The sequence below is a fragment of the Opisthocomus hoazin genome, chromosome 14, assembly GCF_030867145.1.
Source record: "Opisthocomus hoazin isolate bOpiHoa1 chromosome 14, bOpiHoa1.hap1, whole genome shotgun sequence".
Taxonomy (NCBI): Eukaryota; Metazoa; Chordata; class Aves; order Opisthocomiformes; family Opisthocomidae; genus Opisthocomus; species Opisthocomus hoazin.
In genome coordinates this window covers 19,837,000-19,863,300 of record NC_134427.1, presented here as the reverse complement: position 1 = coordinate 19,863,300, position 26,301 = coordinate 19,837,000, and the positions used below count along the sequence as shown (strand labels likewise).

At 48.2% G+C, this 26,301-nt stretch overlaps 2 protein-coding genes across 2 annotated transcripts in view; one reads left to right on the top strand and one right to left on the bottom strand.

Annotated features, from left to right (window-relative positions):
- The window catches only part of NXT2 (nuclear transport factor 2 like export factor 2), a 74,689-nt gene extending 73,245 nt beyond the window's left edge, over positions 1-1,444 (bottom strand). Inside the window, exon 1 of the mRNA XM_075435547.1 lies at positions 1,424-1,444. The gene's annotated coding sequence lies outside the window, so the exon portion shown is untranslated. The remainder of the gene's footprint in view (positions 1-1,423) is intronic.
- Positions 1,445-1,815: 371 nt separating this feature from the next.
- IRS4 (insulin receptor substrate 4) lies at positions 1,816-24,849 on the top strand. Its single transcript, XM_009945215.2, has 2 exons — positions 1,816-5,422; positions 22,390-24,849. Exons 1-2 carry the CDS (start codon positions 1,957-1,959, stop codon positions 22,392-22,394), a joined length of 3,471 nt encoding a protein of 1,156 aa, XP_009943517.2. The 5' UTR covers positions 1,816-1,956; the 3' UTR covers positions 22,395-24,849.
- The last annotated feature ends 1,452 nt before the right edge of the window (positions 24,850-26,301 follow it).

Sequence of the window (26,301 nt, the reverse complement as noted above, 5' to 3'; positions counted from 1 at the left end):
AAATTTAATCTCAGTTTCCTACTTGTTTTGGGAATAATTGTGTTTCTGTAGTTACAATTTATTCACTGTATTGCCATAACACTGAGGAGCTACAATCACAGACCAGAACGTATTGTGTTCGACGCTGTAAAAACACAAAACAAGACAGGATTGGCGTTCGAACGCATGAGCAGGCGGCAAACAGACAGGGAACAGAGATGTACACAGGAATAGCGAGGCGTTAACAACCAATATGGCAGGCACAAGACTCGGCATCCCCGCTTCCAAACCGAGGTGCTGGGGACTCCACACCCCACCTTTTCCCACATCCGAGGGGCAGCATGGAAGCAAACGCGGGCTGTTCATCCAGAAACTGAACGAGGGGGTGGTGGAAGTCGGCATCGGGGACTGGCGAGAGTTGTCACCTGAACGACGCCCCACAGACAAAGAATGACCTTGCAACCGAGCGCGTGGTGCGCGAGCGAGAAGGGAGAACTAGGGAAGAGACGTACGGTCAGAACGACTGGCTAGGGACAAGAGACGATCCTTACCCTTCCGTGACCGATACGCACCAACTCCTGACTCAGATCAGGTATACTTTTATTGAAGGTGAGCAGGCACCTGCGCGGCCCGGGCGGCGGGACAGGGCACGGCCAAGGGAAGAATCAATTAGGAGAGGGCGACAGGAGCGCGGCGGGGCCTGCGCCGGGTCCAGGGCCTCCCCCGCTCCCACATGGCGGGGCACGCGCGCTGCTGGCAACGCCCAGCCCGACGCCGGGGCAGAACGGGGACCCCAGGGCGCGCGGGTGCCGGCTCGCCGCCCGCCTGCGGAGCGGGAGGAGCTGGCCCCGCACTCACCGTCCCTCGCCCCGGCCCCCAGCTCGGGGTCGGCGCCGGGCAGCGCCGGCCGGCGGGGCGGTGACGGGGCACGCGACAGGCGGAGGCGGGGGAGGGGGGGGTGCGTGTCACGCGCGCGACCCGCGCGCCACCGCCCCTCCGCGCGCAGCAGGGCCCGGCCCCGCCCGGCCGCCACCCCCTCCCCCGCCGGCGGCGCCCGCCGCTTCCGCACGCGGCTCCCAACGGCCGCCCGCGCGCTGACGGGTTGTTTACTCCCTGCGCCGCGCTCCCCCGCCCCGCTCCTCGCCAGCCAATCGGGGCCGCCCCCGGCCGCGCGCGCGGGGGTGGGCAGGCCCCTCCGAAAAGGAGCCGGGCGAAGGCAACGTCAACCGGTAGCGCTCGTCGGACGGGGCTTTGCCGCTGATTGGCCGCGGGGCCTGCCCGTCGGCCCAAGCCCCCGCCTTCCGTGTTACTCGCGCCGCCGAAGGCGCAGCGCTCCCCGCCCCCGCCTCCCCTAGCTGTGTGTGTGAGGCGCGGATTGGCTAACGCCCCGGCCGCTCATCCCTCCCCGCCAGTCAGCGCCGGCCCCGCCTCTTTCCCCACTCACCCGTCCCCCGCGCAGGAAACACCCCGCTAGACCGCGGCCAGGCCGGGGCTACCGCCGCCTTCCATTGGCCCACCGCGCCGCCCATCCGCCGGCGCCCCGCCTCTCCCGGGCAGCGCGGGGCGAAGCCCGCCTCCCCACCGCCTCCGCCCCGCTGATTGGGCCGCTGGGAAAGCGCCGCCGTTCTCTATTCGCTCCCCCCCCTCGCCACTCCACCGGGCCGCCCGGCCGGCTCCCCGCCGCGGCCCCCGCCCTCGCTCCGCCCGGGGCCCCGCCCCCGCCCTCCGCGGGGTCACGTGATGTTTTCGCCGCGGTGCCGCCGAGGCCGCCTGCGTGAGTGCCAGTAGCCGGACTCGGCGCGGGCCGGCGGGAGGGCGCGGGCGGGGGCACGGGTGGGCACGGGCAGGCAGCGCGCGGCACCGCCCGCTCCCCATGCGCGGCCCGGCGCGGCCGGCGCTTCCCCGGTGAGGGCGGATTCCCGCCGCCCGCCCCCTGCCCCCCTTCCCCGGCGCTCCGGACCCTGCCTGGCCCCTAAGATGGCGAGCGGGATGAATGGCCCCGGCGGCGGCGGCGGCGAGGAGGAGCAGCCGGGCGGCCGCCACACGGGAGGCGGAGCCGCGCCTCAGCAGGAGCCCGGCGCAGCGGCGGGCGAGGGGGAGCCGGCGGCGGGCGAGGGCGGCCGCTGCCCGTCCCCTCAGCCCCACCACCTGCTGCTGCTGCTGCGCCGCTCGCCCAGCGCCTCGCTCGGCCCGGCCCCTGAGGGCCCCCTCGCACCGGGCCGCGGCGGGCAGCCCCCCCCGGCGGGCCGCGGGCCCCCCCCGCCGCCGCCGCCCGCCGCCGGCGAGGACGTGAGGAAGCGTGGGTACCTGCGGAAGCAGAAGCACGGGCACAAGCGGTACTTCGTGCTGCGGGCCGAGAGCCACCTGGCCCCCGCCCGGCTGGAATACTACGACAGCGAGAAGAAGTTCAAGAGCAGCTTGCGGGCGGCGGGGGCTGGCGGGGCGGCCTCGCTGTGCTGCCCGCCGCCCAAGCGCGTCATCCCCCTCTACCAGTGCTTCACTGTCAGCCGGCGGGCGGATGCCAAGCACAAGCACATTATCGCCCTGTACACCAAGGACGAGTACTTTGCCATGCTGGCTGAGAGCGAAGCCGAGCAGGAGGCCTGGTACCAGGCGATCAGCGAGCTCATGAGCCACAGCAAGAGGGGCTTCCTGGAGCAGGAGGACCAGGCTGATCAGCAGGTGGACGAGGATGACGAGCACTACGGGGCCGCCCTGAGGCCCAGCACCGTCTTCAAGGAGGTGTGGCAGGTCAATGTGAAGCCCAAAGGGCTGGGACAGACGAAAAACCTTACTGGTGTGTACAGGCTGTGCCTCTCCAGCAAGGCCATCCACCTCGTCAAGCTGAACTCGGAGGTGCCCTCCGTCCACTTGCAGCTCATGAACATTCGTCGCTGCGGACACTCGGAGAACTTCTTCTTCATCGAAGTGGGCAGATCTGCCTCCATTGGACCGGGAGAGCTCTGGATGCAAGTGGACGATTCAGTGGTTGCCCAGAACATGCACGAGACTTTTCTGGAGACCATGAAGGCTCTAAAGGCCTTTGCAGAGTTCAGGCCCCGAAGCAAGAGCCAGTCTTCTGGTGGTGGTAGTGGTACCAACCCCATCTCCTTCATCACCACCAGGAGGCACCTGGGCAACCTGCCCCCCAGCCAGACGGGCTTGCAGAGAAGGTCTAGAACTGAGAGCGTTGCTGGAGGGACTCCTCCCACCACCAAAAGCAGCAACTCCTATCGCTTCAGAACATCCAGCGAAGGAGAAGGAACCATGACTAGACCGTTTAGGTCAGTGACCGGGAGTCTGATCCACCTGAATACCGCGAGGATGAATCTGGGCCGGCAAGAAGGGAGTGGGAGGTATGTGAGGGCAGCTTTCAGCTCGTCGTACCACACCAGGTCTGCTTCCCTGCCCGTTTCTCATTTTCCCTCCACTACAAGTCCAATCAGCGTTTCTTCCAGTAGTGGCCATGGCTCTGCCTCGGACATGTTGACCAGGCCTTCTAGCTCATCCGTTTGTGGTTCCCCGAGCGATGGGGGATTCATCTCTTCTGACGAGTATGGCTCCAGCCCTGGAGATTTCAGGTACTTTCGGGTCAGGAGCAATACACCGGATTCCCTGGGAAACACGCCGCCCATCAGAGAAGAGAACTGTCTGAGTGAGTACATGTCCATGAGTAAGCAACAGGCAGATGATAGCTCAAGAGATGATTATATGGAGGCTGAAAAATGTTTCAGGAAAAGAACTTACTCGCTGACAAAACCGACTTCTGTAGCAGTGCAGCAGAAGATGACACAAACCACAGCTTCGTTAGATGAGGATTCTGCGGGAAATCACGGGCGACTACTTTACTCTGAAACATCTAAATTGAAAGATCGCCATGAACTGGAGTACAGTGATGCTAACCTTGATTCTGTATGTAACCAAAGCAGGAGTAAAGCCAGGGATGATGGGTACATGCCAATGATGCCAGGAGTTGCGTCTTCTCTATCCAGCAACAGCGATTATTTGCCAATGACCCCTAAAAGTGTGTCTGTTCCAAAACAAATTAACAATGCATGGTCGCCGTCTCAGGTTGACTCCAGAGGATATATGATGATGTTTCCAAAGGCTAGCTCTTCACCCGTACGAAGTCCTTTGACTGGATTTAATTCTAAAGGAAGTAACGAGAAGATCGTAAACAATGAGTATATGGATATGTCACCCGGTAATTCGGGTCCGAAGCACCCCGGTGATTCGAATTATATCCACACCGCTTCTGTTTCCAAAGGTTTCAGTTCTTATTTTTCTTTGCCCCGAAGCTTTAAGGCATTATCAGGACAAAACGGTGACCACAGTGAATACGTTCCGATGTCTTCACCTGGAAAGCTGTTGTATGGTGGACCAGAAAATGTAAAAGGGGTCAACAGTGAGGCTCTGGCTAACGGCATCTCCAAGTCGCCGGCGGTGAAGGCTGCAGACGAAGGACTTGTGCAGAACAGGGCTGCTAGGCCCACGAGACTCCCCCTGGGCACGAGAGGGAGTAATACCATCCCAAGAATGTATGATCGTACAGTTCCGCCCGAGCCGGCGAGTCCCGGTGAATACATCAATATTGATTTTAATGAAAAGGCGAGTAATACACCATATTCCTTATCTGCAGAAGGATCGCCATCGTCTCTAGGCTCGAGCAGTGACCACAGACAGTCCCCGCTTTCTGATTATATGAGTGTTGACTTGGATGTGCAGTCACCGAAAGCAGCAAAGGAACTGTCTAACTCTCTGACAGATATTTCGATTTATGCAAGTTCCAGTATTCCTAGAAACCAACCAAATCCTGACTACGCTAGGCTGTCATTTGGCACTGCTTGCGTTAGCACGGCGAGTAACAGGACTGATGACTACACGGAGATGACGTTCAACATGGCAGCAACACCGCCTCGGCCGTTTGCCGCCGAATCCGACAACGGGGTGAAGATTGATAGCCCTTCTTCCATAGTTAATAGGCTGTGCATTGTCGATCGATACGCTGGTAGCAGTAGCTTCTCTGTTCCTGGCTCTGAACCTCCCGTGGGACCGAAAGTGATTCGAGCCGATCCTCAAGGCCGGAGGAGGCACAGCTCTGAAACGTTCTCTTCTGCTGGGACTGTGACGACCTCCTCCTCTTTCTTTACTGATAGTAGCAAAAGACACAGCTCTGCCTCATTTGACAATGTTTGGTTAAAACCGGATGAAAACATTTCTGATGGTCAGGAAAGCAAAATGTCCAGGGATACCTCAACTGGATTTCAGAATGGCTTAAACTACATCGCTCTGAATTTACGCGATGACCCCATAAGCTGCGAGGCAAGCACGACGGTGCCCGCTTGCCACCTCCAAAATGGTACTTCAGGTTTGGACAGTGGAGCCTACGTGAGCATCGATTTCAGCAGACCCGACGGTCTGAAGTGTCACGCTGCGAGAAAAGGTTCGTAACTTTGGCAGTACTTGCCTTTCGTACTTGTTTAACCGTAGAAATTGGGTTCTGTACTAAATACTAATGTGCGATCTGCGGAGTGGGGCAACTGTTTTTCTTCTAGCACAACCAGTCTCCTCGTGGAGGAGGGGGACGTGGTCTTTGGCCTGGAGGGTTTAGGTGACTCTCCTGGGCAGTCAGAGGTGTTGTCAGACCGTCGGCTGCCCTGGCTTCCTATGAAAGAATTTTGCTAGCGTAAACATTAATTGTATTTTGTATTATGAATTGTTGTCCTGAGGTAATGGTAGTTCCTTTTTTTCCCTTCACTTTTGTTTTCCTCTTCTTCCCTTCTTCTAACCAGATGACTCTTCACTCTTTTCTTTTCATGAACTTGATACTTTGTAACCTGTGTCATGGGTAGGGAAAGCTGCAAATTGCGAATTTGGGTTTAGACGTAAAAATTTGGGGCTTAGATCTGTTTCTTTCAATAACTGTAGGTGAAATGCATGTTTTAGGGTGTTTTTTTTAATGTGCAAATCTGCTCGCATTTATTTAGTTGAATCTTAGGTAAACAGAACTCAGTTTCTGCCCTTGAGGGCTTGGTGTGCTCCTGTGGAGCTCTGGTCTCCAGGAGGAGCCGTGTCCTGGTGGCTGCCCGGGCTGGGGGGCTCCTGCAGCCCCCCACCGTCACCCTCTGTGGCAGCGTCCAGGGGCTCAGCGGAGCTGTAACCCTGCCCAGCGGAGCGGAGGGGTCTGCGGCTGAGGAGTGCCTGCAGCAGAGAAAGGGCAGGGGCCGAGGGGGGTCTCCAGGGCCTGAAGCTTCGGAGCGAGAAGGCTGCTAGCTTGCAAGTGATCGGTGGTCTGACCCGGCTCAAGGTAACACAGCTTGAGGTGTGCGTAAAAAATAGGGGTGTTGGGGGTGGAGGGAAAGAACAGGGAAAGAGGAGGGACGTTCCTATGCATGTGATAAGCTCTGTGCTCTCATGGCGGGAGCAAAAAACAGTAATTAGCTGGTGGTGGTATTACGCGTGACTGCTGAGTGAGCAGCAGTGTTTGTGCGAGCGCTGCGCTGGGCTGTAACTTTAGACGTATAATCCTTATTTTGGTGTTAGTGACCCACTGAACTCCTTACAGTAATTCACCCACCCCGATAGAAAACTGTGTGTCTTGGAAATGGTGTTTCCCTCTCTTTGCAAGCGTACGTGTAGTCAATAATTGATGAGTACGAGGAGGAAATATTTAATCACTGTTGGACATTGGTATTTGTCTACTTCTCTGTCAACAGAGAAAGCAATAAAGGGGCAGGCTCTGCTGGCTTTTATATTTTTAATTGCAATCTTAAACACTGAAATGATAGGTTGTTTTTTTTTTCTAGTTTCGCTCTAAAATGAAGTGTCTAAAGGCAGAAGGTATCGCAGGAGCTTAAAATTGTGTAGCCTTTAATAGTGGAAGGTATAAGCCTGACTCAGCTCGCATGCCATTCGAAGTCTGGCAGCGCTGCTTGGGGCTGCTCAGAAATGTGTGGTTTGCCTCAGTGGTTTTTTTTCCTCTGCTTTGTTTTGTTGGTTGGAATCAAATTTAGAAGACGTTGAAAGTTGCCAGTCCAATAAGTACTTTTTTCCAGAGTTAGTCTTTCAGCACTTCAAAGATTTGTCTGCTAGGTCAGAGGCTCACTGATTGCTGCAGCCCGTTTGTGGGTGGGGTTTTTTTGGGTTTTTTTGTAAAGCACCCCAAAACCAGTAGAATTGCTACTTTATCTTATTCCCCTCATATGACTAAAATCAGTGTTATGAGGTAAAACTTCTTACAAAATGGAGGAGGGGGGAAAAAAAGAAGAGAGCTGATTTCATTTCAGTTGTACTGTAAATATTGCATTTAAAAATATTTTTTGAAGAGATAATGTGTTTAGAAATTGTATTTATGTCAAACGTTTTGCTTACTGCTGGTACACTGTGCTTGGGGGGTTTTCCCTTGTCTGTTACAAGTCGCAGGGGGGCAAGAGACTCACAGCTGCTGTTTTTTGCTGTGAATTGCAGTTTTCTGGAAATGAAACATGTATTAAAGTGAAGTGAAAGAAACTCTGTGCATAAAAACAGGGGCATTGGCAGGAAATTAAGCATGAGAATAGTAAGAGCTTAGGTTGGTTGTTTCTTTGTAGTCCTAAAAAGAAAAACAAAATTAGCAAACACTGCTCCAGACCAAGGCCTGGCGGCGTGTTAGAGGCAGCGTGGAGTGTGTGCGGGATGGAGTGGGAGGGCAGGTGGGCTGTGGGGGTTGCTCACTTGTGGGTGGCTCACGGAGCGGTGAGCAGATTTCGGAGCAGTCCTGGCTAAAAGCAGCTTGCCAAACTTGAATATAGTGTGGTAATTTGGTGGTGTACATCTGTTTCTTAGTAAGGACTTAAAATTTTTGGTTAGAAAGATACCAGTTTTCATTCACATGCTAAAGCGTGTCTGAGCTGTAGCAAGCACAGTTTTAGAAGTCTGTATTCTTTAAACAGTTTATCAGTTTGTGCTGCAATAAAGCTTTTATTTTAATATTGAAGAAGTTTTCCTGTAATCCAGAAAAACACTTTTACCTTCCATTTTGAATGGTGAAAATAAAACTTTGCTCTTAAACCTTGTGTATCCTGAAGGGGTGTAGTGTGCCTATGTGTAACTGTTTTTTTTTAGTACTTTTGGAGCCTTTTAGCAGAACTGAGTGCTGACTTTTCTTTCCTTCTACACCCCACTCTTTTGGTCTCTCTGCCTGAAAAATGCTCTGTGGTTAAATCCATTCTTAAGGCAAATACTTAGCAGATGCCTTTACCCTTTACTTCCTAGAAAGGAGCTATCCCACACGTGTGAAATTCTGTCAGGTAGAGAGCTTTGTCTCTTCTCCCTAAACTGCTTCTTTACTGGAAGGAAAACACTTCCCAACTTCCAATTGTTTGCTTTTTCTGTTTTGTTTTTGTTTGCCTAAATGGAATATCATGTCCTGTGACTCCGCGTCTCCTGACTCGGAGGGTGGTGGAGTGATTCCCAGTGCATCGCTGCCCCCTCATTGCAATTCCCAAACGACTTCGCGTTCAGGTTCACTGATCTGAATCAAACTTTTTTTTTTTTCCCGTTTTCCATTCATGACATGGATGGAGGAGGGGATGGAGGAGGGGGAGGGCACTAACTTGAAATAGTAAATAGGCCGGACTTGTTAAACTTTTATTTTAAGTTTAGGCAAAGTTGAGCTTAGGTTTTATGTTGATAATGATGATGATAAGAAGAATATAAGGTTCTGATTTTTAATGCTTGAAGTTTAAGGAGGTCATTAGTAAAACAGTTTCGTCACAGAATTGTTACACAATATTGAAGCAAGCGGTTTACAGTTTTGATTGCATGAATCTGAGTCATGACATTTTGTGCTAGGAGTACAGAACACTAAAGCTACTTCAAACAGGGCTTAGCTAATGTATACCTTGTTATTGGACCTTGTAGAAACTGAGGAGGATAATGAGAATGGGGCGGTAATAAACTTCATAATGGGTCCTGTATAGTACAAGTTTCTTCAGATTTAATTAGAAATATTAAGCCTGCAAAGATACCTTGGACACCAAAACAGACTGTTCAGCGTAAGTGTAATTTTCAGCTTGATATCAACCTACCTATTTTACACCCACTCTTTAATCTTATCTCTACCTGATATTCTAATGCTGTGCTAAGATATTCTTTCAGAAGTTCTCTAAAGTGCGGGATTATAATTTATATGTTCTTCACCTTTTTAATCTCCTCCTGTGCTGCACTGGGCGAGAGTGTTGTGTACGCTTTGGGGAGCTGAGAGTAAGGAAGACAAGTACAGCTGTAAAGCAGAACTTGTGTTCGGAATTGTCCAGATCCTTTATGGTAGCCTGCGTATTTCAAAGGCAAAATCTTGAAGAACATAATGGACAATATATGCTTTGAGAAACTCAGAAGCTGGAAGCTTTAGCTATTACTAATATAGTAAATTACAGTTTACTGGATACCAGGCAAATAACTGGTGCCCCTTTTGGGTTTCAGACTAGTGGTTTTTAAAAGTTTGCTTCCAACTGAGGCTCTTCTGTATCAGCAGAATACTTAAGGCACAGGCCCTTTTAAAAATAACTTGAAGAGCCCCACTGAAGCACATCCGAGCACTGCTGTGTGCCCTACATCTTTGGAGTGATGCTGGGATAATAATGCTGAAAAAAAAAAACAACCCAAACCATTCTAATCTTACTGTAACAGATGCCGCTTTAACTGTCTTGAGTGACTTAGAGCTATGCTTAAACATACCCAGGGTAACTTTCTCAAGTGGTGTATGAGCTGATGAAGGCAGAACAGATTTTTGCCGTGCAGCGTGAGTGAGCTAATTATGACTTATTTGACCAAGAATCAATCGGGTTTTACTTGGGCTTGGGTGAGAATCTGAGACAAGAATGTTTCCCTGCCGCTGAGGGAGAAAGCTTGTTTGTAGTTGGTGTTGAAATACTTTTGGAAATTGGCTTTCCAGACTGTAAATCCATAGCTGCAGCTGATGGCCATGGCTGTCTTTTTTGGAAGGCTGAAACTTTCTGCTTGTGGCTGTCTGGTAGGGTGAAGCGCCGCTGCCGGGCGCGGGGAGTTCTGGGAGTAATCCGGTACTGACTCAAACTGCCTTTTTTTGTTTTAAATCTTTTAGCAAAATCTTAAATGCATTATTACCCTTTTAGTTTTCCCTCTAAGACTTCACATTTCTACCTCCTGCGCCGCTGTCAGCGGGCCCCTCCTTGCCCCCGTCGCCTGGGGGGCAGTGGGAGTAGCAGGAGGGGTGCAGGGCTCGTTCAGCGCGTCCAGCCCAGGATTGCTGGGGTGGTTTGTCACCAGGTGTTTCTCAGGGGGTGTTTGTATGTCTGGGGGCATGTTAGCAGTAGGGTTTGTGTTTTTCTCTGCGTGTGCTTGCTTTTTATGAAAGGATCTTTAAGAAGTTTTCTTCATACTGATTGCTGGGGGGAGGATTTATACCTTGAGGTTTTGGATGGTGCTAAAAAGAGCTTGTAGTGCTGGGTTGTACCGTGGTGTGTGCTTGTGTGCTCTGTTTGTGGATCTGTGGTGCGCCCAAAAACATGCTGAATGGCGTCCAGTATGTTGATTGCACTAACAAGTTTGTTTTTCTGGTCCGAAGCAGGAAACAAACTCTACAATTTTATTTTAAGTACTGTTGTGATCAGATGTGGCATTCTTCAACTGGGAGGGAAACGGAGCGATAAAACTGAAAGGCAGGTGAGAGAGAGTGCAGCTTTCTGGAGCCTGGGGCTGTGTTATCGCTGCTGTTTGTCCCAGAAATGTAGCATCACCTTGTGACTCATCCTGAGGTGGTGTGTAGTGACTTGGCTGAAGAGCTGTCCTGTGGCCCACCCTGCAAATTCGCTGTTTGACTTTTTTTCACATTTAGCTTTTGCATATTAACAGCAAGCCAGTGAGCAATAAGTAGGGGAAAAGGAAAAAGTCGTTCTAGTTTTAATCGAGCCCCGGGTCTCCGTAAAGGTCACTCGGCTTAGGGACCTGACGATGTAGTTGAGAACCTTGATCAACAGGGATTTGTGACATAGTTGAGGGCAGTGGGAAGACGAGGGTAAATTACCCTGACTCATCAAAGGCTTTTAGAGGTGTTGCCGAGTATCTTATCTAAATGATCTTGAACATGAAAGTGTTCGGGTTTGTGGAGATTTTGCTTCAGGTGTAGCGTTACCCCAAGAGCAGCAGCGTAGTAGACTGTTAGTAAGAATTTTCTGCCCTGGTTCAGTCCTGAGCTGTATCTTAAGGGGCAAAGGTTGCTTATTTCAAAACATTATTTTATTCTGTTAATTTAGCTATGTGGTTGGATGCTAACAATTGAGACCGCTTGTGTGTGTGTACACGTGTGTTGCATGCCAGTGATTTGTGAGTGAAGTATAAGGTCTAATGTGTTTTAATCCTCCGAGGAAAAGGGGTTTTTGAATGAAATGGCTTATACTGAAATTAATATAGTTAAGATTTGGCTGTAATTCCAATATGATGATCCAATTTAATGTGACTCCAGAAAACTGAAAACTTTTACTGCTAAAAGGTGACTAGCGCTTGTGTTCACTGTACAGCATATGTACACTACGAACTAATGTATGGATCAAATTGAATTATTATGCAGGGCAAAAAATAGGTAAGAATAGTGTTTCCTTTTTGTTAGGGTGTGAAAGGCTCATAAATATGTTACCTACTTGGAGAAAGGTTTCCCTTTTAGCAGAGTAGTATTTTGTGGAATGTCTGAGGATATCAAACTGGTTTTTTCTTTTTCTGAAAATCATGGGAAATAATACCAAAAGGTGTGCAAGAAAGCTGGTAAGATTTGCCTCTGAGTTTACTGAGGCACTAATGAATGCTGTCCACCTTCCACAGGGAATAGCGTGATTCCGTTCCCCTGCTTGCACCAGACCAGCTTGCTTGATTGTTTGTGGCTCTTGCTGAACAGCTGAGTTTGCAGTGTAACTCTCCCTGATGCTGGAAGGGCTGAGCCTGGATTATTTTTTGGGAACTAGTGCTTCTTGTCACACAGATCTCTCAGGCTACCAGGAATTTGGAGCGTTCTAAGGGACAGTGAAGCGGACGCATCATTAGATAAATCGGGACCTATTGCATACTACACCAAGAAGAACTATTGATGTGAGCCATGCGATATTTGTGTGAAACCCCTGTTTAAGCTGTGGACAGGGATTGGCGCTTCTGCGGCACCTGATCGAGAGTTGAGCTAAAATGGCCCAGAGAAACCGGCAGACGGTGCAGAAGACCTTCTCCTGGCGTCTGGGCAGCTCTGCTGTCCTGGTGTACGTCACCGGAGCCTGGTTGCAGGTGGGTTGGCCGAGGGCGGTCTTCAGCACAGGTTGGAGGCAGGTAAAGCTTCCATCAATGCAGATAAAGGAACATGCTTTTATGTTCTGGAAGTCTAAAAATAAAGTTTCGTAAGTCGAAACTTAGGGTTAGAGGACCAAAAAAGATACTGTTCGCTGTATGGATTTTTTTTTTTTTTTATTTTGAGGTATTCTGTTAGAAAAATTTGTAAGCTATTTTGGTTTTCAGTAGTAACATCCACAGAGTTCAAACTTCCAGAATATTTGCTTTTTTGTTATGTCAGACGCTTTGAGGTATTTGCCATGTGTATTTAACTCTGTGGTGTTTATTGGGGTGGGTGGGTTTTTTTGTTTGCTTGTTTTTAGAACAAGATGCTTTTAAATTGCAGGTTGTGATGAACAGGGAATCAGTTAGAAATGAGTTGGAAAAAATGAACAGATTTGATCTTGAGGTTGTTCAGACAATATTACGACAGTGAATCAGTTAATGGAAGTTTGTAGCTCCAGACATGATTTCTAGTGGTTGTAGAACCGGAGCAGGTAGGCGGGATGGAGGTCCCGTGTACCCTGCCGCAAATGTAAATGTGTTGGTCCCTGTCCCAAGGAGCTTACAATTTAAAAGATGAAACTAGAGAGATGGATGAAACTTAATGTGCTGGGGTGGAGAGTGAGATAGAGATCAAGGCTGCTGCCAGTGGCAGAGTGAAGATAAGAGTCAACCGCAGAGAGATAAAAGGCTGCCGGAGAGCGGCTGCAGGAGAGGAAGCTGGTAGAGGCACTGGGAAGGGTATGCACATGGCAGGGAGCGATGGAAGGCAGCGAGCTATAAATACAGTGGTTGTAATGGCTTAAGTGACTTGAAAAGGATGAGGTAAATGTCAGAACACTGGCCAGGATATTAATCTTGGTAAGAGCAATGTAGGCCAATGTGTATCTCTGAGTTAGGAGCGTGTCCCAGTGTTTACTTCTCCCTTTTAGCTGTGGAACGTGATGGGGTTTTTCCCCTCTTTTTTTTTTTTTCTCCTTCTTCCTTTCTGTGAGTTAGTTTTCCTGCAGCCACGTGACTGGTAGATTTGGTGCAGGCAGGGGTGCGGGAAGGTGTCCCAGAGCACAGGATCACCCTGCGCGGCATCCCTGGGCAGTTACTGTCGCGTGGACCTGCTTCCTCTGTGAGGCTCCGCTTCAGCGGCAGCTGGGGTGATGGACCTGCCTCGGCGTTGCTGCTGGTTCCCTCTTGTTGTTTGCAGGGCTTTTTAGGTGGCGTCTCTGGGATTTGGGCAATCTCCTGGCAGTGTGGCTTGGGAGATGCATTCACCTTCAGGATTTGTAACCGGCGTGTCAGTGTTTGGAGTCCGACGCTGAGCGGGGAGGTCCGGATGGTGCCTGCTCATGGCTGCTGCGCTGCGCTCGGCTGCTGGAAGCGGGAGCGCAGGGCGATCGCTCTGACGGGGGCAGGTCGTGTTGTTTCTGCGTTGGCAGAGCAGGTTGAACAGACGCTGTAGCGGTTGCGGGTGAGTCTGGAAGTGGTGGCAGCAGCAAGGCTTGATTCACTGTTGAGGTTATAAATGATTGAAATATTAATGTTGACGTGTTCCACAAGGTAAACACTAAACAGGAGTTGCACGCTGTTGATTAAAACTTGTCTGCGTGTAGACACACACCTTAACTCTGTCCCTTGCGAGCTCTGGGGCTGCTCCTGGAGGCCGAAGGCCTTGTCCTTGGCCCTTGTGCGCGTGCTGTGATTTGAGGCGACCTTGTTTCGCGCATGCAATGCAATCTGAGCCTTTCTTCTTCCTCCCGTGCGTAAGCCAGGGGTTTGGGTATCCTAATGCTAACGCAGACTCAATAATGTGAAGATTAGAAAACGTAAAAAGTTGATGGGTGCCACTGCTGTGTGTGGCAGCAGATAGCGGCTGATCCCAAACATTTTTTTTGTGTAGGCACGCACAGGCAAAAAGCGTGGCTGAGGAGGGTGTAACCATTGGAGTACGTGGCTGCGTAGTAACTTTTTGCCTTTGACAGTCATTTATGGCAATAGAGGTGAAAGGAAAAGAGGTGAAAGGAAAAGGTAGTGCTGAATGCTTTCAAACGCCGATGGCTGAAGTGGTTGGGAAGAGTGAACGGATGAATTAGAACATGTGAAACTTTCTGCAGGAAGGAAATATCAGGAAAGGTGATGTGAAGGGTGGGGAGCAGTTTCATTAGTCATGAGTGACACTGTCGTTTCTCTTCGCTGTGTTTATGGCCATGGTTTTGCTCACTCGAACTGAAGACCTGTGCCTGCAAGCAGACACCGCCCAGCAGAGCAGGAGCAGGGCAGGCGTGTATAACACTTCCCCACAAACATACACCCAGCCTCTGATTTTTTTTTTTTCCCCTTCAGCTTGGGGGATTTCCTGAGCCTGATGTAGTTTGTCTGTTTTATAATCCTTTATGGATCTTTAATCCACGTACTTTTCCAATCTCTCTTTGATCCTGTGTTAAACCCCTTGTGTCCACAGCAGCCTGCGGCCAGAGGCAGTGCGCGCTGCATGCAGACCTCTCTGTCTCTTTTGGACCCTGCCCCGTACTGGCTTTGTTTGGCAGCCCCTAGTTTGTGTATTGGAAGAGATAATGAACCCTATCTTCTCTCTGCATGCCCCTCAGGATTGTGTAGATGCTGTATCCTCCCCTGCCAGGCACTTGGGCAGTGTGCTGGCAGCAGCTTCCGGTACTGCGCGCAGCAGGGACCTGCCATATGAGACTTTTTAAAAATTTCCTGATATGTCCCAATACTTCTGCCAGCTGAAGGGTCCATGTTACCTGGCTGTTCCTCACCGGGAAGCTGTTTCACACCTTTGATGAGTTTTTCTGCACCACTCTGAAACTCTTCAGGTTGTTCCGCGTCCTCTCTGAACGAGGGCACTGGAGCTGCGCGTGCTGTGCCGCGTCGCTGTTTGTCATGGCTGTTTTCTTCCCGAACAGTTCGCGGCACGAGCACAGGCGGGAAACGTGTTCCTCCCTGTCGGTGCTCCGGGGCTGCTGCACTTTGTCGCGAGAGCAGGGTGAGCTGTAGCAGGTGGTGTTGTCAGAAGCCACACAAACAAGATTATTTTTGGGGGGAGTACAATTTTGCTGTGTTTTCTGCAGTTTGGGAGGTCAGTCGGAGTACCTCACGCGCTTGCCACGAGAGTGCTTTTGAAAAAGCAGGACTTTTTTTCATTCTCCTGCAACATGAATATCTGAAATGTTGAACTTCTATGTGTTTTTAAGAGGAGAGTAGTTAATTTTTACTATTGTTTTGTTATGTTGTAATAGAAATTTAGTTTAAAAACAACCAAGCAACCAAAAATCCCCAAAGCCCCAACCCCCCCAACAACTTCTTGCCATGCTGTCCAGCGCAGTTAGAGTTGGTGTTAAGGCACTGCCAAACTGCGCGCAAGTTTCCCAGTTCTAGGAACAGTATCAGTAAAAGAGATGAAATGAGGGAGTGTGCTTAAGGCCTTCCTAGAAACAACACTGCTGTTTATTGAAACAGAAAAAGCAGCCACTGTTGCAAAAGATAAGGCATTTCTGCAGAGGGAATAAAAATGATCTTACAGCATGGGAGGGGATTTTCGCTCATGCAATTGCTAAGCGTTTTGAATGAACAGTTGTGGATAAGGATTATTGGGAAGAGTATCTTCTAAATTTCAGAAAGACAGCTTGAGGAGGAATCTGATATACTGGGATGTGTTATTACCGGTCGCCGTGTTTAAATAGTTTATCCAATGAAAAGTGGGTCATGTAACAGATTTTTTAAAAACTAATTGCTGTTTTTACTTGTGGAAAGTCAGTAAAATTGTAGGTACAAAATAAATTCATTAGCTCAATTGAAGCGTCGTTAGTTTGTTGTTGAATGAGGAAAGTATGTGAAATATGTGCCTAATGGTGAGCGTGCAGCTGAACACGCTTCCTGAGCAAGGTTGTCTGTGTGTGTCAGGGCCGTGCTCGGGCTGCCCGCGTGCAGCAGCGGCAGATGCAGCGGCCACGGTAAATGTGTTGGTTGTTCGGATTTGTGTTTGCAGACCTGGGCTCTGCGTGTGCAAGTGAAGAAGGAATGCTGCTTTTCTCTAATAACACCGCTTGCCTCTAGCAAGGCCTAAAGCTATGCCATTAAAATGAGAACTCGAAGAAATAGGACAATGACAGAGGATAGTAACTATGTATTTGGTAAGATTTGGGGAGAAAAAAAAAAGCTCTCTCTAATTTGTGAAGAATATATTTGAGCAAATCGCCTCCGTCCCCCTGAGCTGCACACCGTGCGCAGGCTGGAAATGCCGTGCACTGCCGTCCCCCTGCCCTGCTCTGGCGGCACGACCCAAACGCTTTTGGACGCGCACGTTGTGTCCTGGGGTTGTGCTGGGATTTGGTGCCGTCCTGAGCGACGGGGACATTGTGTGGCCGTGTGCAGGAGAGAGCCTAGGGCTGCGCTGCTGCTTTTGGTCTGCCGAAGTCAGATTCATTCTGATTTCCCCCTAACCTGAAGTTCAGGAAATGGAGAGCTTCAGCGGTGTTCTCCGGAAGGCATTAAGCGGTCTTAGTCTTTGACATGGAGATTTTAATCATTTAATTATCTTAAATATCTTCTGTATGCAAAGCTTTTATCCTTTTAGGAATTGGTTGCAGAATTATGTCAGTAAAAGCCTTTCCTGTAAAAAGAGATATTATTTAGGATGGGTTTCTTTGAGAGAATTAGGGTATGTCCGTTACGTTCTTGAAACCTCTTGATTTGTTTCAAAGTGGCCTGACTTGTGTGACCGTAATAATTCAGATGCAGGAAATGAAGTGTAAATTGGATATAGCCTCATCTGATACCTCTTCAAATGGAACACACTGGGTTTGCAGTCTAATGAATGAAGTCTAATCTAATCCTCTGCCCCTAATTTTTATAAAACTATAGATTGTTTGTGCATAGAAAACTTGAAGAGCACTTTCTCAGTGTGTTCCCTAATTTTAAAGAAAACATTTTTGAGCAATGGCACACTGCCATCCTATTTTAAATATTTGCCCTCTTAGTTTCTCTTCTGCCCTTGCGATCCTTTTCCTCTGATTGTTTGTTCCTCAGAAAGATTCGGACAGCTGCGTGTAGTTTTCTAATCTGATCCCATCTTCAACTGATGAATTTAAATAGAATTGTGTAATGAAGAGAATATTGTTTTAATTTTCTAAACTTTGCTTGTATATTTTGAGAGGTGATGTGTGCAAATGTTTGGATGCTTTCTGGACTCGTTTCCCAGATGAAATGTTCATGGGAAGTTGGATTTGTATTGTTCTCGGTGGGCCGAAGCGGTGGAGCTCCATTTTGAATAAAGGCTGAAGCTTTTGTGTAGAATCTGTTAACGGAGCTGAAGTTTGAATAAACAAGAGAAGCCCAGTGTAGGGTGCTGTGAAAACTCCTTAGAATAGTGGATTTCTAGGCCGCTTCAAAAGTGCAGAGGGGTTTTTTTGCTCCTTGCTTTGTTGTAATGATCACTTATCAGCATATATTTTTTTTTGGTAGACCGAGCAGATTTTCTTGGAAGAGCTCGTGACCGACCAGGAACAGCAGTGTGTTTACAGGGCATGTGAAAGTTATCTTCAAACTTGTCATGTCCGATCTGGCCACTGCATTTTGTTTGGTGGCATTTATGCTTTGAGAACTCCAAGGGACTGGTGGGCTACTTTGTGGGCATTGTTCCTCTCTTCCCAGCTCGTTGGCATCACGCAGTTTGTTTTCCTTTTAGAAGAGTGATTTCATCCATTTCTCTGACAGCTTCCGTTGCTGTTCAGCCAGTGCCGAGTTAAATACATTTGTATGGTGTCCGTAATGAAATGATAATCTGGTTTTTATTATCAATCAATTCTCATATTTGTACTGTTAACATAGAAAATTGTTGGGGGATGAATCTTACATTGTGCAGTCTGAAATCAGATCATCCAGCTTCACGGGAGCTGTGTCGTTTCCTTTGAGCATTTCATGTCTTCCATTAGTTTACCTTCACCCCCTGGCTAGTCAAAAGATGGAAGAAGATCAGGGCTGGGAGAGAAGAGCCACCAAGGAGCTAAACACGTGAGCAGTCTGGCAGCCTCGCTAGATAAACCCATGTCACTTCCTAAGGATCGTTATGGCAAGGAACCACAGAGGTGGGAATCCACAGATTAGGTCCGGGTATCGGCAGCAGAGCAGCCGTCGGCGGTGTTCTCACATAAACCCATTTTACACCTCTTTGGCCAACAACTTTTCCTGTGGTGTGTGTGCACATGTGGTGCTGGGTAGGGCTGTCTCTGTGTGAGCAGCCCCGAGGTTCCCGCTCGCTCCCGGCAAGCAGTGGTGGCACTGAAAGGTGGGGTGCAGCTCGGCGAGGGGTTCAGCGCAGATCTTCTCGGGAGGACGTGCTGGGGGAAGCTACCTCAGCTGGAGCTCCTACAACTTCATGGCACAGAAGGGGCTTGTGGCTGCGACCGCAGGAACCGTCCCTGGGTCTGCTGAAGGCCCTGCTCGCACCTGGACACCGACCTCACCAGTGGTGACACGGGGTTGCTTTGGTGCCTGGAGGTTGGTGGTGGGTGGCCGGTGGCTGTGGTCCTGCTGTAGCGAGGAGAAGACTCCTGCGTGCCACCTTCACGGGTGGTGCCGACTGCAGACGCTGTCTGGCAGGGAGCTTGCAGGAGCTCGGTCGCATCCTAGATTGTAGAGGGGATTTCTTTTTATGTGGTCCAGTTTCACGAGTTTCTTTTTGCCTTTTCTATCGAATACAGATATCTGTGTTCACATACGTGTATATCTCTCAATTTATATCTGTTCCTATATATATATATAAATGCTTGATGCTTTTATCCCAGAAAAGAGCTGATGACTCAGGGCACCAGCCAGCTGTACTGCTTCAGCTACAGTATTGAAATTTTCAGCTTTAATAAGGGGATTAGAGAAGTGGTGACAACCAATAACTCCATGTCTGAAAGACTCAAGGCTTTATGACACTGTTATCAGCTTGTAGGTAATGTTTATGTGAAACTCCCTTGTGTTTATTTCCAGTTCCCACAATTCTTTTTTAGCTTAAAAATGAAGAGGAAACATGCTGAAGTACGGTTTATAATCATGGGGAGAAGGGGGGACAAATTAATGAGACCTTGTTTAACAAGCACAGAGTTTCGGGAAGGAGGGGTTCTGCAGGGAGCTTGCCGTTACGCTGGTGTAAAACTCTGTATTTGAGTCAGGACATCCAAGGAATTTATAAGCTGTAGGGACACTTAGTTGAGGCTGCTTTCTGCTGGTTTCTTACAGGTTAATCTGTGTTGGTCTGGGCTCTGATCAGAGGTACCTGGTGAGCTTGCTTTAGAACTGATTGTCACGCTGCCTTCTGACTTACGTCAGGCTTGCTCAGAGAATCAACCTTAGGAGTTAAGCAGGTTTTTTTTTTTTTTTGCTTTTAAGCTCTTCCTCTTGAAGTATCTTAAATGTAATTTTCCATCAGTTCATGGAAGTCTTCAAAAAGTTTTAGGTTTAAATACTGAGTTCTGCCACGTGGGAGTGTCTGGTTCAAATGGCTGGGCCTTTGCTCTTCGTTCAGAATGTTTTGGGGATGTGCTTGGAGAGATTAGAATAACTTGTCCAACAGCTTTCAGGTGTGCCTGGCATGTTAGGCGTGGAGGAAAAATGTCCTGACAAAAGCAGAGACAGTTTTTGAAGTTCCTTTTATGTAAGCTCGTGGGTCCACAGCAAGGAAAGGGTGGGGGATGCTGGTAAATGTTAACTTTTACCGAATATAAGTTTAGTGTAGAAGCTTTACCCGTTTTAGTGTTTGACCTGCATGCACTGCTGAGCGTGATTCATTGCAAGCTGTGGTGCATATTTTCATCCTTTGGTCCTACAACAAAACAATATTTTTCTAAAGAGGAAAAGCATTTCAAAAATAATAGCTTCACTTGGCTTTTGTGAAAACCAAGCCATCGCTAACCACATCACGCTCTGTGTGTAACGAGCAATAGCTTTTTGTAGTGATCTTACAGTGTCTGTGAAATAATACAAATGGAGATTCCTGACTTGCGGGTGTATTTTGGCTGTCTCTTCCTCAAATTGTGGAAAAGCAAGTCACTGTATTTTTGAAATCACTATGTGTTTGAAAAATGAAACTCGGCAACCCAGACCTTGGTGTGGGTCGTGTAGGGATACAAACGAGTGTTCTCTGAGGTTGAAGGACCCCTCTGCACGCTTCCAGCCCTGCCGGGGTCTCGCCTCTCTCCCCCGCGCAGTGGGCAGCCTGTGCCTGGAGCTGGGGCTGTCCCAGCCGCAGTGGCAGGGGCAGGGCTGCTCCGTGCAACTCATCTGAGCTTTGTTCTTTTCTTATTCTTTATTTTTTTTTCTTTCTTATTCTTTTGTAAGGACAGTGTTTTTAGCTGGACGGAAGGCAGAACTGCTGTAACTCAGGGTGGAGTTTGTGTGTGCGTACTTTGGTTATGTAAGTGAACATACAGGTTTGCGTTATTATACATAATGCTTGTTGTTCTGTAGGTGGTCACATTTTCCTCGGCATGTTCCTGTGGCAGAGGTAGTGGAGCACTCTGCGTTCTTTAGCAATGAGATTTAACCGATTTCCTTGTGACCCTGCAGAAGAGCACGGGCAGGATTAAGCTCCGAAACCCCTTCTTTCATTCCAGCAGGCCATGCTGCCATCGCCGTGCTTCGTCGTGAGGTATTCCCCGTGCCGCCGTTCTTCTCAACGGCAGCGAGCTCTCCCAGAGCAGCGAGTGAGCTTGTACTGTGGCTTCCAGGGGAAAAAGTAGACTGTGGTTCTGGTTTCCCAGCTGTTGTTTCTCCATGAGAGCAACCTGCTGTCTCCTCTTTCCCTGTAGTACCAGGAGTTGGATCCCGCAGACCCGTACCTCTGACCTTGCAGAGAAGGTGACCAAAGCCACCTGACTGGCAGAGGACAGTGCCCGCAGTCTTGGCCCAGAGGACAAAGCTGGTGGAAGAGGGCAGCCTGCCAGGGCTGGGAGAGGGTGTAACCGGATGGTGTGGCTGGTGGTGCCCCTCCAGGCTGAAAACCAGGGCTCGCACTGGCTCTCTAGGGAGTGGAGGGGGTTTTGTAGTGAGCTGGAAAGTGACTGTTCGTGTCTTCCTCAGCTGGCATTCCCGCCGCTGCAGAAAGCGTTTGCATCCCTTCACCAGGCTTTTCTGTGTTAGGAACCGTTAAGAGTCGCTCGCACCTGGGCATGTGTGTGGCTAATGGCAGAGCTGGCGTTCTGCTTTGAGGTCATCCTGTCTCCTGGTTCCACTTCTGCCTTGCCACCCGACTGTATCTTTCTGTGATACCAGATCAGATTTTTTTCTCCCTCATTTTACCGAGTGCTTCGTATTTTGCCTTTTCCAGTCAGTTTGAAGCCGCTGGTTCTTGCTGACAGCAGTACAAGTTGCTGTCCGCCATAGCTGTGTGCGTTTGTACCACCTGTTGCCTTTTCCTGACACTTTCTTGAAAAAGGGAGAACTATGCTCTGCGGTGTTTCTTATCAGAGCTAAATTGAGCTTTTTCCTGAAAAGTTGAGGACAGGGCACGCGGCTGTCATGACTTGCCACTCCTTGTTTGGAGCTGGAGCGGCAGGGAGTGTTTATGTTGCAGTTCCGTGCCTGCTGTGAATGGGAGTGTTCGCCACAACCTTAATTGCATGGGGGCGAGGAGAGCTGCTCCGCGCCCATCCTGCGCTGCGTGCTTAGGAGTGGCCTCTGCTGCATCACCCGTCGCGCCGAGAGGACCCAGATCTCGTTAAATGAGATGCTGATAGTGGAACGGGTGATGGGTAGCTGTAAGCTTTGATCCTCCCCGCGGCGCGTGGGCTAGCAGCGCGGTGCTGGCTGCGGTCCGAGCTCCCGGCCGGCGTCCACGTGTCGGCTGTGGGGTGGCAGCGGCTCTTCGGTGCCTGCGTCGGGCTCGGCAGCTCCGGATTTCGGAGCGGGGTGTCACTGGGTAGTGCCCCTGCCCATGCCAGGGGCCTGTGTTCGGCAGGCGGCAGCTCTCGCTTCTGCAATGGAGAGGCTCCATGGATTCTTCTCACTACAAAAAACATTTTTTCCCAATATAACTTGCATTTCAAATGTCACTGACTTTTCCCCCCCCTCCTTCCTTTCCAGACTGACGGCATTGCCATGGAAACCGTTGTTGGAAGAGAAGACTTTTCTGCGGGTAACTCCAGAAACTGTGTGGTGCTTTTGGAAGCAAAGCTCAGCTCCAGCCGGCTACTTTCATTTCCACCAGCACGGACATAGACACACATCCTTTTAATTAATTTCTTCATAGACATCAGCTCTCTACAGTTGAATTAATTTGAATTGAGATTTTTTTCATAGCTGTGCTTTGGTGGTGGAATTTGGTCTTTCATGCCCTATCTATTCGGGAGGCAGCATGGATGCTGATGGGAGATCCCTGTGTGCCCCTTTCTTCCTCCTGCCTCTCCCTTTAATGTTTTTTGGTTTTTTTAATTTATATTCTGAGAAGTCAAAGCTGGTTTCTGATTGTCTGTTTAACATGGGTTTTGCTTCTCTGGTACATTAACAAGTGGTTAGCTTAAAACATGTATTGTTTAGAAATACTTGGGCAGTTCAGGATTTTTTCAGGTGGCTGGGCGGAAGGAGGGAGGGAGGGACAGGCGCACACGAGCGTGGGGGGCGAACCCGCGGGACTGAACTGGTCTGAGACGGAGAGACCTCCTCTGCCTCTTTTTCTTTTTTTAAGGTTTTGCTTTTATGGTACAAGAGGTATTTCTTGATCATAGGCTAGAATATTTTAAATCAAATGTCTGTCAGAGCTTAAACCGAATTTTTTTTTTTTTTTTTGCTCAGAATTTTGGTATGTACAAAGTAGGATTAATGGGCTGGTTGTCTTGTAGATTGTTTTTGTTCTTACCCTCAAGATATTTGTTTATAAATACGAATTGTGTAAAATGAGGTTTTTGTTCATGCATTCAAATAGAGAACTGCAGAGTTGTACCCAGCGTTTGTGACTTCTGCATTACATTTCTCAGCTGTAGCTTGTTAAAGGGAAACCACCCCTGATTGATCTTACTTTCAACCAAAGCCCCACTTTTAGTTTGGGACTATTTTTGTTCTTTCTTCCTGGCATAATGGGGAAAAAAGTAAAATGTCGGCTCATCAGTTGTCTTTATCCAACTTACGGAAATGCAAACAATGACTATTTGACATTTTTAAAATAAGCCCTGATTTTTGTACAATTTAAGTGCTTCACTCTTGTACTGAAATTTTTTTTGGGGTTGAAATGAACTTAGGATTTTAACACTGCTATGAACTTCAAGAGCATGACACTAGTTGTTGGTACATGCGATGCATAATAAAAGGCACTGACGATGACTGAAGGGTTTAGAAGTGGTATGCAAATCCTCCTGCTGTACTGCACCACACAGCTGGTAATCCTCCACAGTGTATATTGTACAACTGATGGTCAGGCTGCCTCACCTCCACCATACAACCTTGACATTGCTGGTACAGTTCGTGTAACAAATGAGACACTGTCAGCATTGATTGTTTGGTGATGTGTACCCAAATCTATTTTTGAGTAGTATTAAAATGTACATGTCACTAAAATATGAAGACTTTTTTTTTTTTGGAAACATGGTACCGATCAGTTTATGCAGTGTCTAGTGACAGGGAAAACTTGTGACAGGGTTTAAAAGCACAGACCTGGTTTTGATTCTGGAAGAGGAGTTTAAGTTGGTACAGTTACTCGTTGCTGCTAAACGTACACTAATTCAAAATACGACCACTCTTACAGACCATGATACTGTCTTGCCATATAGCTTTTGTTTGGTCTCGTAAATTAAGAATGCAATATGTAGACAGCTTTTTATAAAGCTTTACATCTTTTCTAAGAAATCAAAATTTGGATGAAGACAGTTCTAAACATTTAATGTGAAAGGAAAAGGTTGTTTTGAAGAAATTTGTTACGTACTTATTTCCTATTAGATCCCTGAGGCTGCCATTGTACAATATACAGCACTGATTTATTAAATGCTGAATAAATAAGTAAATGGGTAACCTCAAGTATAGTGGTACAAATACTAATAGGTACGGCATAATAAATATGCAATCTTTTTGAATCTCTTAGTTTACAGCAACTAATTTATTCAGTATTGTGCTGGAAGAACATTTTCAGGTGATGTAAAACATATCACTATATATACTACCTTCCAGCTACCCGTTTATGCTGCTGTATAGTACAGAAATACCAATGATAGAACAATGTTTGTCCTGTAAATTTAATTTGATATTGGACAGTTATTGTCTGTACAAACTAAAACATATATGGTTGAAACTGTTCATTATATTTGCTATTTCTGCTTCACAGATCTGTTTTAAAGTTGAGCTGATTGATCTGGCTTTGTCTTCCATTGTAAATATTGTTATGTTGTTTTCTTTGTAAAACACATCGCGTTTGCGGTTCTGGGAGACTGGCTTGAAGCTCTGTATAGTGTTTATATTTATCTGACTTGGCTTTCCATAGAGCTACTTGCAGTAAATACGTGTTCATGTAGCTCCATGTCTGGGTTTGATTTTTAAACAAAGTTTTGTGTTTTCCTCTCAGAAGCGTGTTTCCTCCTGCTGCGGCTGCTTTTTTCTTACAGTGGTTTTGTCACGCTGTGTCCCTGAAGGTTTGGAGAAGCTTTTAGCGTATTCCAGGGGAGTGATTCCCAGTCTGTCCTGTTTTCTCTGCCACTTGGTGTGAAAGGTAACATACAGCAAAACACCCAGAAGTTTTCTCTGTCTCAGATTCGTAGTGCTGGTAAACAACTGAGGTCCTGAAGGAAAAAAAATACCAGTGCCCGATACTTTCCTTTTCTGCTTTAAATGTGGAAAACTGTGGCCATTTTTTGTTCATAACTTTGTCCGTGACCGGGTATGGAAGTTTCATGATCAAAAGGTACTAGTCTTGGAAGGAATTTTTAGCGGTGTGGGATCGCGTGGGTTCCTGTCTTCAGAGTTCAGGGTAGAAGGGAAGCAGCGTGGCTTGCTGTTTTCAGTTTTGTAGCAGTGCTTTGCTTTGAGATGTGTTAAATGAGGTCTCGGTATGTAAAAGCAAACCCCGTATAGATATCTCGTAATTTCAGGTCATGCACCCACTTGTAAAAACAACTGAAGTTGGAACATAGCAACAAAACACAATGCCTTTTCAAAGTCCTTACTGACATGAAGGATATGTCAATAATTCTGTGTAGAAAGAGTTTTCATCCATAGATGTGAGCATATATGATCTCCATAAATACGGGTGATCACTGTGAAATGTCTTGGATCAGGCTTCTCTTTCTTTCAAAGTACCCAATTTAATTCTTGCCCTGTTACTCAGAGTAGCGCATTAAAACAGTGCCCTGTAAAAGTCAAGTTTGCTGTCAGAATAGGGTTTTCCTCAAATAAACCAGCCCCCTTAGCCAGGGCCTCATTTTATAGCCTGTATTGGGAAGAAAAAGAAAACAGCGCTTCTTATAGATGGCAGAAACAGCCCTACCAGCAGTAAACAAACAGTGAAAATTATCCAAACACTGTCAGGACTGTTGCAGCAGTCTCACAGTAACTGCTTGGAGAGACCTTTGACTGAATGTCGCGTTGGGTCTGAAATGGGCTGACTGCTCGAGGGGGATTTTTTTTCTGGGCGGGGGGACTGGAGGGCATAGTTTTGCACTAATTTTTCAACCCCCTTTGGGTGAATCATTGGCAGAACTCTCTTCTTGCTTCTGAAGCACGGCGAAAGCCCTCAATTAAAACCAGAAGGCAAGTTAGACTTCCTATCTGAATTTGAATACAGTCACTGGTATACACAGTAAAAGTCTTTTGTTCTGAAATCCATTGACCAGTTCCAAGGGATCTCACATCTCACTGAGCAATATGGTACTGGAAATAGTGAAGTAACTGGGGACGAGAGGTTCGCAGCAGGGAAGAAGGACCTTTTCAGGGTTACCAGGTAACAGTGCAATCTGTTGCATTTTTTGCATCCCTCCATCCTCTTTTGGCTATAGCGATAGCGTTCCCGCAGATACA

Coding starts and splice junctions, on each gene's coding strand:
- IRS4 (XM_009945215.2), top strand. CDS start 1,957: ATGGCGAGCGGGATGAATGGCCCCGGCGGCGGCGGCGGCGAGGAGGAG.